Here is a 13942-nt window from a genome sequence, read left to right as displayed (position 1 = left end):
CAGGAGGAACAAAGTAAAGACAGCTAACCTGTCAAAGTTGCATATCTTTTAGATGGCACCACCATCTATAACCCTCCTGAAGCCCTCAAAAGAGAGACAAAGAGAGGTAGAGAAGCCCTTGTAACTTCGGGTCAATTTGGGTTAAAAGTTACTGTAAAATCAACTAAAAACATTTACAGTGAAAAACTTCTTGCAGATATTTATAAATGACTCAAACGATCAAAATGCACATGTGGGAACAGGAGTATATATTTTATTTTTTTACATTTAATTAAGTAATGGCATTACTGTCAACCTTTCAGTATTTGCAGCCGAAATGGTGATTATTATTGTTATTATTATTTTAGGTCTTCAATGGGTTGAGGAAGTAAGATCATATAAAGTAGTCATCTGGTCAGATTCATCTGCAGTTCTGTCAAGTTTGGCTAACAAGAATTAATTAAAGATTTAGTTACTGAGATATATTTCTGTTTACTTAGATTAGACAAACCTGGAATTGACGTACAGTTTTGCTGAATACCTGCACATGTTGGACTGCTGAGAAATGAAACTGCAGATATTACAGATATTACAAAAAAACACAAAGATTAACATTGAAGTTGGAAAATGTGAAAGAAAAACAATTATTAAAAGAAGGATGTTGCAAATCTAGAGAAAACAAACAAACAAACATGGAACACAGACGACTGAAGTAGAACCTATTATAGAATTTAACAAATCAATAAACGTTCACAGGGCTGAAAAAAGAAACAGAGGAGAACAAATAGTGTTTTCTAGATTAAATTTAGGTCACATTGATGTAAATAAAACATGATACTCACCAATATGCAGTCATTTTAAATACATTCAAAGTGTTAAGTATGTACTAACGTGTTGTCCTAAGTGCACTACAGAGAGAATCAGGTTAAAAAGTAAAATGGAAATATCAGGAAAGGATGAAATTTAGAAAGGACTCTTGATGATTAAGTTCAGGAATTGCATAAAGAAATACACTTTGTCTTAGTTAAAATAAATCTGTTTTACAGAACATAGTACCATATTCTGCCACCAAACAAAAAGAAGCATTTGATATCCTTCTGTTTCAAAGCAGAAGTTGATTTGACCGCAGTAAAAAACATGAAGCAAAGTGCTTTCTTATTGATTTAATAAGGAATGAGTCTTTTTAGATTTAACATGACAATTTCTTATTTGAAGGGATGGCTGGCAACCTAGGTTAGGAGAAAAGGAGAGAGGTGAGTCTATTTTATGATGCAACTGCAGTAAAGTACTGAAAGTACAGGAAACAAACTAAAGTATCGATCCCACCACGTTGGTATTGTATTACATTATTGACGTCAACGTTTGTATCGATACAAGCGATAACTGGATCGATCTGCTCATGTGATACACAGTCCTTACCAGCTGGTAGCGGTAAATCACCAAAACGTTGTTTGCCAGCCGCCAATAAACACCAGAAGAAGAAAGAGGAGGAAACAAGGAAGAAGAAAAAGGTTTAGCGTTTAAAAATAATGAGATGATGTGCATATGGACAATATCTTTACGTTAGTTAACTATCATCCGTTTTTATACTTCAAGTTTTGTGTTTTTACTTAGTTGTCATTGAACGTGTTTCGCTGTCGGAGGGGCCGCTGCTGGGTTAGTTGCCCGTCAGCAGCTCGACATGGCGGCGAGCAGCAGCTCGTCGGCTCCGCTCTCCTCACTCACCAACTCCGCACTTCCACCGCCGAGGACCCGCATCTTTAAAATCATCGTCATCGGGGACTCGGGCGTCGGGAAGACCTGCCTCACGTACCGCTTTTGTGCCGGCAAGTTCCCCGAGAAGACCGAGGCCACGATCGGAGTGGACTTCAGGGAGAGGCTGGTCGAGATTGACGGAGAGAAAATCAAGGTGTGCTCTGCAGACATCCGCAAAATGTCTGTGCAGTCATGATGGCTCTCATATTGCTGTGACACTAGTACAGATACAAGGGGAAAAGATCATTAAAATTAAATGGTAAATTATTGTGCATCATGCACAATGATGTGATGAGTACCGACATCAGCGTTCCTGTTTCGGGTCAACGACGCCGCTAACTCCGCGGAGAGCGAATATCCATTATCCAATTTCAAACTAACTTCACCGCGGTATATTTGACTGCTTTCCTTTTTTATCCTAACAGTTTAAAACAAAGATATTGTCTTCTGTCATTTGATTGCTCTTCTAAGAAGCAATTTCAGTTCAAATAAAGAGAAGAGTTTCGAGCAATCAGCTGAACTCGCATGCAAATTACTGCCATCCATTCTCTCCTGAGGGTCTTCAGGGTCTTTGCTTTTCTGCTTCATGAAAGAGATGTTTTGGTCACAGGCATGAAGATGTGAACCAGAGGCTGATCAGATTGTTTCAGGTGATTTGACTGCATGCTCAGCTCTGACGCCTTTGTTCACACTTGGTGGTAAAACCTGAACAATTTGTAATCGGATGTCACTCGAGCTGCAGATACACACAGAGGGCTGTCAATGAGCAATAAACTGCTGATGTTTCTCTAAAAATGACAAAACGTTCAGACATCTGAACCATATCATTATTTTGACATTAACACAGTTCAGAACCATTTGAGTTACACGTTTGTAAAGTTTCTGCATCATTTTATCAGCACCATAAAAATGAAGAATATTAATGAGAATTTTTAAAGCACTTTTTTGCTGGTGAATATTTGGTCACTGTTTGTGGGACATTCTGCCTTGAACCTTAGACTGAGTAATGAGTTCAAACCATTACCTAACAGATGCAACACAGGAGAGCTAAAGGCACAATGATTAGTGATTTCACTGAGCTCATTGTCAGAAGAAAGACTGGAGACTTGAAGCTGTAAAACTTCAGTGCTCTGACAGCCGTCAGCTGTTTGACCCAGCTTCACTGTGAACGGAACATCGGCTCTGTGTTTAATCAGATGGATGTAATGTGACCCCCGTTGTTCTTTGATGGACAGCACATTATAGCAGACAAGGAACTGCTGCATCTAACAACTCTAAACAATTAAAGCAAAGATTAAACCAGATAAACTCACCCATACAGCGTCCTGTAATCTACTTTGATTATTAAAATCAAAGCTAGTATTCTGCTGGCCATTATTGGTGAATGATTGTGAATGCACCACAGATATGTTGCTGCAGAACTGCTCAGCACTGCTCTTTAGGAAAGTGGAGACAACATGATGTTAGTTATATGGACTGTCTGTAGGGTGTTTAAAAATAAAATCAGAGAAAGAACCAAGATTGGAGAGGCAGTTTGAAGGAAACTGTGTTTTCTGTGGAAGAATATCATCGGCTGTTTTCATTGTGTGAGCTGACGAAGCAGACAGAAGAGTGTTAATTATTGATCATTAACAGCAGAAAAGAAGATAGTTACAGTCACTTTCTTTTCGCAGCTTTCCCCGGCTCTTTTACAACTTGCTTGACCTTGGACTGTTTGGATTGTCATGTATTCTTTTTCATGGTTCTTCTTTAAGTGATAGAAGAGGTTTTGTTGTGTTGGCGTCGGATGAGGAAACAGTCTTGTAGCAGAGTTTGCAAATGACTGTTTTCTGCTCCGTGTCGGACTGCTTGAACTCTAAATGTAACCAAATCACAGATGTACCCCATCATTTTGGTGAAAGTCCTTCTTCTTGAGCTGCCTGCGTAGCTGTCTCCACTTGTTGCGACCCCGGGTTTGATACTTCATGCGTCTCCATCTTTCAGCACTCATGAGTTAAATGCCGTAAAGCATGTCGCAAACCCACATATGAGTCAAATAACGTAAAGCTGCATCATATCACAAAACCACAATACCAGGCTTCTTTGCAAAATAGTTATTTTTTATTCTTATTTATCACTTACATAAACTGAGTGTATGCAAAGTGACAACACTAATACATTCGTCGTAGCCTATTTTATGAAATATTTGCATGAATAATTGATAAAGTTATGTTAGAAATGATAGAGACGATAGAAGACAAGTAGCACGATAGACACCTTTTTATCGTCCCCACAATATGTATCGTCATATCGTCCAGCACTATTGTTTGACATAAAAGGCTTCCTTCACCCCCCTCTCTAACCATCTGTCTGGTCTGTTCTAAATCTGAACATTTTGGTCCTCAGAAGAGTGTCCCTTAGCCTTGAAGTGTAGGTGAACAGATGAGACCTGTTCTGAAGAGCTGCTCTCCTGTGTTGAGCCATGCTTCTGTGGAGAAGCTGTTTAGTTTCTCTAATAAAGAGAACATTCCTCGCTGCACTGAACTGCAGACACCACACCGCTCAGTTTTTTCCTCAGAATGATCCAGCCTTTGTCTGAGAGTCCTGTTGGGTTTGAAATGCACCTGGATGTTGGGTTTGAGTGTTTTATCCACTGCAACAGTAAAGCACTGGAATGGCCAGCTACTTGGACATCCTTGGATACTGGTTTGAATTGTTTTTGGGATGAAAATAAAACTTTTTTTTTCTAACAAGAATGAAAGATTTGTCAGGTTTTATTGGACACACATATAAAGAACTTGTTGGTGTGATTGTTTCATATTAATTTCTAAAATATATATATTTTTAATGCCAAAGGAAACATCTAATTTCTTTTGTATTCAGCCTTCCTCTCTGTGTCTCCACAGATCCAGCTGTGGGACACAGCAGGCCAGGAGCGCTTCAGGAAGTCCATGGTGCAGCACTATTACCGTAATGTGCATGCTGTCGTGTTTGTCTATGATGTGACCAACGCTGTCAGCTTCCGCAGCCTTCCTGCCTGGATTGAGGAATGTAAGCAACATGCTCTCGGCTCAGAGGTACCCAGGATCCTTGTCGGAAATAAATGTGACCTCCAAGACTCTATTCAGGTGGGCACGGACATGGCGCAACAGTTCGCAGATGCCCACTCCATGCCGCTGTTTGAGACGTCTGCAAAAAACCCAAACAGCCAAGGAGATGGAAGCTGCCACAATAGCGACCATGTGGAGGCCATCCTTATGACTGTGGCTCACAAGCTGAAATCTCAGAAGCCCCTGGCGCTCAGTCAACTTCCCGAGGAGTCAGGGACCACTGTCACACTGAGTGATGGAGGGAATGGAGCCAGGAGCTGGGGCTGCAGCTGCTGAGAAACACTGATGACAGGAAAATAAGCTGTGGGAAAGTACAAAAGGAAGACAGGACTCAGGAAAAAGAAAAAAACTAAAATAAATGACATCAAGTGAAGAGGCTACACTTCACTGTTTGTGCTTTAACACTACTTAGTATTTTTTAACTATTTGCAGTTTGATTGTTGCGCCTGATTATCAGCATCTAACTGTTGCTTGGCTCATGGAAATAATCCTCAACATGGCAAAATCTGATCTTAAAATAGGACTAAAGACCTTGATGGAATAATACTTTGTTTACTCATTTAGCCAAATTGCATAATATCAAGAACCTCACTCAAGATTCAGTGTTTTCTGTTCAACTGTACAAAATGTTCAAAAATAGCCTTGTTTTAATGCCAAAATCCTGAAAATATTTGCATCACGTACTAATATATTTTCTACTAAAGACAAAACAGAAAAACATTGAGATTTAAAGTCATTCAAGGACCCAATACATAGTTCATGATTGGATTAAAGTAGATCAAATAGATTGAAACTCTAAATATCCTATAACAAACACTCTGCGGCCTCATCCACAAAGGACCGTTCCTTGTGAATACTTTTTTTTTTATTGTTTCAGCCTTGTGTCCACACAGAAACCGTATTTTAGGAGCCCCTAAGATGGTATTTTTTGAAAATGGATTTTTAAACATTTTAAAATGCCACACAACTTTATGTGGACAATCTAAACACAACCTTTTGAAAACTATATCATAAACCAGCCTCTAATGTAATTTACAACCCCAGGCATGGCTGACACATTGACTGGAACAGTAACAAATTACATGCCTGTGTTTGTGCTGCACATGGTAGTTTCTCAACTACAGCTAAACCTTCATAAACTGTGTTACTTAAATGAACAGGCAAGGTTGATGAGCAAAATCATTGTCTTAAGAACTAAAACCCCTTATACATAGTTTCCATGTGACGTCACACTTCTGGACACTCCCCGTTTTGTCATCATTGCAATAGACAAGAGCTTCAGCCACGGCAGAGGAGACATTTTTTTTAATCCCGATCTGTTTTTAACTGTAGTCACAATGGTTGATTCATGTTGGGTTAAAGGATGTTTTAACCATGCAGATGGTCTATGGTGTAAGCTCTCCATGTACACTAAATAATTCACAATGTCGTAGTATGAGATGGGTGACAAAATGTGGGGCTCGTCCAACGTTTCTCACTTTTTCAGCTCATATGGGTCACTCCAGACAGTAGCCGTCGCCTGCATATATCTTTCCCCCGCACATTGGTCAAGAGTATATAGTAGTGAATACCTGCATTTAGTTGTCTAGCACTTACCTACCAACATGGTGAAAATATCACTTCCAGCCAAGACTTGTGAGAACTATGTATTATTACACTAAAGGCCAAAAAGGTTTTAATCACCGTATTTAACTGTAAAAAACACAAACGTTTCAGAAAAAAACTACAGTATATATCAAATATAGATTTTAAAATGTGGGAAATGGGAATAGTATGCACTTGTGTATAAATAATTACCCTTACAGTGGGGCAAAAATGTAGTTAGTCAGCCACTGATTGTGCAAGTTCTTCTACTTAGAAAGATGAGACAGGTCTATAATTTTCATTATAGGTACACTTCAACTATGAGAAACAAAATGAGGCAGAAAAAAATCCAAGAAATCACATTGTAGGATTTTCAAAGAATTTCTTTGTAAGTTATGGTGGAAAATAAGTATTTGGTCAATAACAAAAGTTCAACTTAATACTTTGTAACTTAACCTTTGTTGGCAATGACAGAGGTCATTTATTTCCTGTAAATCTTCACCAGGTTTGCACTCACTGTGGCTGGTATTTTGGCCCATTCCTCCATGCAGATGTCAGTGATGTTTAGGGCTGTTGCTGGGCAACATGGACTTTCAACTCCCTCCACAAATTTTCTTTAGAGTTGAGGTCTGCAGACTGGCTAGGCCACTCCAGGACCTTGAAATGCTTTTTACAGAGCCACTCCTTCGTTGCCCGATCATTGTCATGCTGGAAGACCCAGCCATGTTCCATCTTCAATGCTCTCACTGATGGAAGGAGGTTTTGGCTTAAAATCTCACAATACATGGCCCCATTCCTTCCTTTCTTAACACAGATCCGTCGTCCTGTCCCCTTCGCACAAAAACGGCCCCAAAGCATGATGTTTCCACCTCTATGCTTCACAGTAGGTATAGTGTTCTTGGGATGCAACTCAGCATTCTTCTTCTTCCTCCAAACACTATGAGTTGAGTTTTTACCAAAGAATTATATTTTGGTTTCATCAGACTACATGATATTCTCCCAGTCCTCTTCTGGATCATCCATATGCTCTCTGACAAACTTCAGACTGATCTGGACATGTACTGGCTTAAGCAGGGGGACATGTCTGGCACTGCAGGATTTGAGTCCCTCTCTGCATAGTGTATTACTGATGGTAGTCTTTGCTACTTTGGCCTCAGCTCTCTGCTGGTCATTCATCAGGTCCCCCCATGTAGTTCTGGTATTTTTGCTCACCGTTCTCACGATCATTTTGACCCCACAGGATAAAATCTTGTGTGCGGCCCCAGATTGAGGGAGATTATGAATGGTCTTGTATGTCTTCCTTTTTCTTACAATTACTCCCACAGTTGATTTATTCACACCAACCTGCTTGCCTATTGTAGATTCACTCTTCCCAGCCTGGTGCAGGTCTACAATTTTCTTCCTGGTGTCCTTCGACAGCTCTTTGGTCTTGGCCATGGTTAAGTTTGGAGTCTGGCTGTTTTAGGCTGTGGACAGGTGTCTTTTTCACAGATAATGAGGTCAAACAGGTACCATTAATACGGGTAATGAGTGGAGGACAGAAGAGCTTCTTAAAGAAGAAGTTACAGGTCTGTGAGAGCCAGAAATCTTGCTTGTTTGTTATTGACCAAATACATATTTTCCACCATAATTTACAAATAAATTCTTTAAAAATCCTACAATGGGATTTCCTGGATTTGTCTCTCACAGTTGAAGTGTACCTATGATGAAAATTACAGACCTCTCTCATCTTTCTAAGTAGGAGAACTTGCACAATCAGTGGCTGACTAAATACTGTTTTGCTCCACTGTATATCCTTTGAACAATGTGAGAAGAACCCTCACTTTATACTAGGCCTGAAATCATTATGTCCTCGTGTTTGGATTGACACAGCTCCCAGTTAATACTGTCCCACACATTTGTGGTCTTATAGTTTAATGTTACACAAAGTAGAAGTTCTTCATCGTCAGTCCACAAAAAAGACTCAGTTCATGCTCTTGTTTTCACCGTCCTAGTCTTTTTCTTCTTGTTATTAACACTTCAAACCATGGACTGTACAATATGTACAGCCTTTTGGTCCCTACCTAACATGTAAGCCTTATGTACATGCATTCTCTACATCTTTACTGTTTCTGGTGTATTTTTGTAGCAGCATTACAACACCACATACAGGTCTGGCATAGATACTACAGCGATTAGGGTTGTTTTCTGTGTGGATGAAAACATTTTGTAGAAACAGGGTTGTGTTTACAAATATATTTTTAGAAATGACAAATGAAAAAATTGTTTTGGAATAAAAAATATTCCTGTGTGGATGAGGCCTACTATGACTTGCAGGAAACTTCCTTCTGTCTGTATTCCACCGGATGTGGTTCAGTTTCTGGAGAACATCCACATTAACAACATATCAAATGAAAAGAAAAACTGTTTTGGTTTGAATGCAAGATTTATTAAAACAGTTGTAACTTTTTTAACTGTCATAAATGAACAATTTTCTTGTTCTAACTGTTTCATCACACAATCAAAGCTGAATGGCTGAGGTGAGATATGCAAAAAAAAAAAGGTAATAACAGCTTCATTATTTTAGTTTCTAGGGCATAAAGGAACAATGGGTTACACATGCCAGGCTGCTGACTCATTGTTGAGGTTTGTTTTGTTTTGTTTATTTCTACTATAGAAATTTTTATTATTATTATTTGTCTGTTTTTTTCACTGAAAACTGTGTGGACAAGTGGTGCAAACACAGCAGAAAATCTGTTTTAAAAAATAACCAGAGTATAAGGGGCTTTATGAGTAAATAAAAGGCTAAGCGGTAGAGTCCGAGTGTCCACTCTGCTCAGGGCTAGTAAAATGGCCGATGTGGAATGAGATACAAATTGTCATGGCATAAGTTGAGGCCTCTTTGTCTTTGCCATTTTGTCTTTTACACATCTCTATGAATTTCACTTTTAAGTTGATGTACTTATGTACCCAAAACTTGTTAATCTGTGCCAACCTTTAGGCAGTGGACCAACACAGCTACTAGATGGAAAATCCAGATGAACACTAGCCCTGGTTTAGAAGAACAAGACAATTTAATGTTCACAGCAGTATGGCCTTCTCTCTGACAAGTTCAGAGTTACGGTGTTCATGATGGCATTAAAATGGTTTATTTCAAGTCTGCGCTCTTCTGTGGCATAAGAAAAAGTTTGTTGTGCAATATTATTAAGCAATGTGTGAGTAAAGGGCAAAATAAACATGCATTGTAAAACATAAGTGGATGTCACTTGTTTTTTTTTTCACGCGCTTGTGTGTAGTGGGGATGAATATATGAATAATGAAAGATTTCTTATCAAACTTATTTATAAAGGACTTTTCACACTGTGGTATATAACACAAAGTGCTTTAAAACAAAAAAGAAAAGATAAAAGTGATAAACAAGAGACCACACAAGATAGTGAGTTTTGAAAAGAAACAGTGGTAAATGAAAGATGAAGATGCTAAGAAAAAACAATTCCGTTCATTAGGAACCACCAGAAGAAGGAATATAAAATATAAATTGCAGTTGAAACCAGATGTTTACAATACACTATAAAATCACAGAGCCATTTTCTTTCTCGCTGTCTGACATTAAATAAGACTAAACCTTTTCTGTCTGGGTCAGTTAGGATTTCTTAAAATTATTTTTATTTGGTAAATGCCTGAATAATGAGAAAGACAACTTTTTATTACCCTTTCCAAAGTCACAAGTTTACATGTATTCTTAGTATTTGGTAGCATTACTTTAAACTGTATGACTTGGGTTACATGTTTTGTGTGTTCTTCCACAAGCTTCTCACAATAGTTTGCTGTAATTTTGTTCCAATCCTCCTGAGAGAACTGGTGGAACTGAGTCATGTTTGTAGGCTGCCTTGCTCACACACGTTTTCATCTCTGCCCACAAATTATCTATGGGATCGAGATCAAGCTTATTTGATGACCACTCCAAAACATTAACCTGGTTGCCTTTAACCCACTTTGTAAAGCTCTTAAAGCTTTGCCTTTCAACTCCAGATCTGATCCTCAAGTGGGTTGAAAGTCACACTGCTCCTCCTGAACCCGAGGTTTGACAATCGGTTGGAGCCTTCCTTCCAACACCCTGGAGTAAATTTTTCTGGGTAGGCAGAGAAGTGTGATCCCGTGATAGTTGGAACACACTCCTCAGTCCCACTTTTTAAAAATGGGAACCACCACCCCGGTCTACCACTCCACAGGTGCTGTCCGACTGTCTCCATGCGACATTGAAGAGACGTGTCAACCATGACAGCCTCGCAACATCCAGAGCCTTCAGCAAATCAAGGTGAATCTTGTCCACCCCTGGCACCTTGCCATTGGGGGACTACTTTTTAACTACATTGGTGACCTCTGCCATAGTTATGGACACCCCACACCTGAGTTTTTGCATCCACACCCACAGAAGCTACAGTCCTTCTGGCCACCCTGTACCTGTCAGCTGTTTCAGGAGTATGACAGCCAAGCCCTCCTAAGCCTCCTTCATCAATTTGATTGCCTGCCCTTTGGCTGTGACAGGCACCAGTGACCTTCAGGCCACAGCTCCTGGAAGCCACATATACAAAAGAGGTTACAAGCATGGCCCATTTAGACTCCATGTCCCTAACCTCCCCTGGGACAAGTAAAAACTCTTCTGGATCTCTTGGACAGGGGGCTCCGCTAGACTGTCCGAGTTCACCCTCACCACTCGTTTGGATTTACCAGGTATGTCCGGCAGGCTCCCTGTACAGGTGATCAGTTGACAGCTCTGCTCCTCTCTTCACCCAAATATCCAAGGCATAGGATTGCAGATCTGATGATACAATTACAAAATCAATCTTCAACCTTTGGCTTAGGGTGACCTGGTCTTGACTAAAGTCTCTAAACAGTCTAGACAAACTAGGCAAGCTATAATCTGAGGTTTCTTCCTCAGTGTCTGTCTCTTTGCCACTCTCCCATAAAGCTCAGACTGGTGAAGAACCTGATCAACAGTGGTTATATGTACAGTCTCTCCATCTCAGCTGCTGAAGCTTGGACCTCCTTCAAAGAGCTTGGTGGTCTCTCTCATTGTTCTCCTTCTTCACACTCACTCAGTTTGTAAGGATGACCCGCTCTTGGTAGATTTACACATGTCCCATAGCCCTTCTATGTCTTGTTGATGGATTTAACAAAACTCCTGAGGATGTTTAGGGCCTTTGAAATGCTTTTGTATCATTCCCTGACTTCTACTTTTCTATAATATTTTCTCTTAGTTAAAATAGGACAGTCACTTTAAAGGGGGTGAATATTTATACAGTCACTTATTTTACATTAATTTTTTGGGGGGTATTTCTCTGTAAGGATTTGATTTCGCTTTGACATTAAAGAAACTTTTTTCAAAAATTTTTTGAAGGGCAATTAAATTGACCATGATTTATTTATGACATCAATAAAAGCATCAATATGTGTTGTGAATGACTGTATGCTACTACTAAATTTTATGTCAATATCTGTAAATTTGACTGAATATTTTTGTGTTGTCTAAGTCTGATTAGATGTGGTGGCCATCTTGTATTAGGTTGGGTCCAAAGTAAAACAATTGTAAATGTACACCCTGTGGTTACTTTCTGAAATGTTCATTAAAATCCATCCAGTGTTTCATGAAGTATTTTGAAAACAGATAGAGTTGACTTAAGGGCAAAACACACATAAATATGTCTCCATGATTTTCATTTATGACTGCCACAAATGGCAGCAGATAGCTGCCAACTGAAGCTTTATGCTGCAGCGTCTGGTGATATTTCTTTAATGAAGCACTGACGCTTCTAAAAAAATAAATTTTTACATGTAGAGTACCCACTACCTGCATGGACATCTGGGTTCCCATAGCAGCTCTTTATTTATGCATTTATTGACAGTTTTTCTCTTGTTCGGTTGTAGTGCCGTTTCATATCAAAAGTTGAAAAATGGATGAGGAAAGATAGAAGACTCTTGCAAAAGACACTTCAGGCTGGAACTTAGAGGCCTTCTAGTTGCCTTGATGTGATTTCTGAATGGACTGAGTCAGTGAGAGGAGTTGAAGTCAAACCATCCTTGATGCACCTTTCCTTTGTGCTGTGAAGTGAGGTAGTAACAGAGCCGAAACGGTCAATTTGTGAAAAGGGTAGCTGGCTTTGCTGGATGTGATGACATCTGTTCAAATTTATTACAGAGGGAAAATCGATGATGCACACAGCAACTTTGTATGTAGTTTAAAAAAAAAGAAAACGATTTGTCTGCCTTATTTGTTTGAATCTGAAAAACTATAAATAAAGTATAATAAAAAAAAATTAAAAATGTAAGGGTCAGAAATGCTAAAAGTCGTAGCCCAACATGCTAAATTAAGATGAATGTTTTCATTTATGAATAGCTAAAATATCACAAAGTGTGCAGAAGTAGTTTGACTACATAAACGCGTACAAGAAAATAATAGCTTGAATGTTGAATCAGCATTTAGAAAAACTGGTTGAGATCTGTTGGTTTTCATTTCTAGGGTTGTACTCCCGCAGATTTAATCATCAACCACCAATGTGTGCAACAAAATAATGTGCACAGCGAAGAGTTCAGTCTTGCGAGTTGTTCGCACAAAACTATGAAGGGATTTTTTAAAAAGCTGTCAGTTGTTTGTTTTGAATCTTTAACAGTCGCAGCTCAGTGAGATGCCACCTGAAGTGAAACTGGTAATTCAGCATAATCAGAAGGATTTAAACATTTTTATATCTGGAGATTTCTTTTGCAACACACTGAATGAACTTAAAGAAATACTGTTTACTCTGAACCCTTTACGAGCCTTCTCTGAATGCTCCAGCATGAACATCTCGATTAAAAATCCACTTCTTCTCCAGCGCTCAGGTACTCAACATGCTCGCTGATAACTACCCTCACACTCTTCCAGCCGTCGCCGTCTTCTTCAACTTGCATCATCTTCTCATTAACCTTCCTTTGCGCGCCTATGTGACTGTTTGTGTGGTATTCGTTTTGTGCTTCATCCCTTTTTCTTCAATAGGAATGTACTCTGACCCTAAAGTCCCCTTCTACTGACTCTGACTCCTGCTGTTTGTCTCCCAGGCCCCCCGCCTGTGTTAGTACTCGCCACTCACCTCATGCTCAAGCTGCAGGGCTTTAACCCGCTCCAGGGGTTGGAAGGCAGTGGAAACGGGTTGCAGCTTACTGCAGAGTTCCTCCACAGGACTGGATTCTGTTCCACCACTTTAAAACTGTATAACTCTCAACATTTCTCTGCAAAATTGGCACAACAAAAAAAAACAACAAAAAAATTTAGCATTCCAAATTTAGCATTCATGGTAAGGTTTTTATATTTTAAACAGACACAACATTTTCTATGATGGTAATGATATAATAATAATAATAACTAGAAAGTTCCTGGAGAAACTTTGACGGGGCCTGCCACGGTGTGCGTCCGGNGCTGAACCAAGATGGCTCCAAGAGCTGATCAGTTGCAGACAGGAATCATAAAGGGCTGGTCCTAAAGATGTGAGGAGTCCACCTCTGAAGTTTGATCTGTCTAC

The 13942-nt window shown here is 39.4% G+C and overlaps 1 protein-coding gene across 1 annotated transcript; it reads left to right on the top strand.

The window, feature by feature from the left end:
- The first annotated feature begins 1428 nt into the window (after positions 1-1428).
- On the top strand, positions 1429-9002 carry rab33ba (RAB33B, member RAS oncogene family a). Its single transcript, XM_025010881.2, has 3 exons — positions 1429-1490; positions 1594-1888; positions 4620-9002. Exons 2-3 carry the CDS (start codon positions 1661-1663, stop codon positions 5097-5099), a joined length of 708 nt encoding a protein of 235 aa, XP_024866649.1. The 5' UTR covers positions 1429-1490; positions 1594-1660; the 3' UTR covers positions 5100-9002.
- Positions 9003-13942: the final 4940 nt, after the last annotated feature.

This window comes from Kryptolebias marmoratus, linkage group LG9 (genome assembly GCF_001649575.2).
Source record: "Kryptolebias marmoratus isolate JLee-2015 linkage group LG9, ASM164957v2, whole genome shotgun sequence".
NCBI classification, from domain to species: Eukaryota; Metazoa; Chordata; class Actinopteri; order Cyprinodontiformes; family Rivulidae; genus Kryptolebias; species Kryptolebias marmoratus.
The sequence above is the reverse complement of the archived record's forward strand: the minus strand, read 5'-3'. Positions and strand labels throughout refer to the sequence as shown.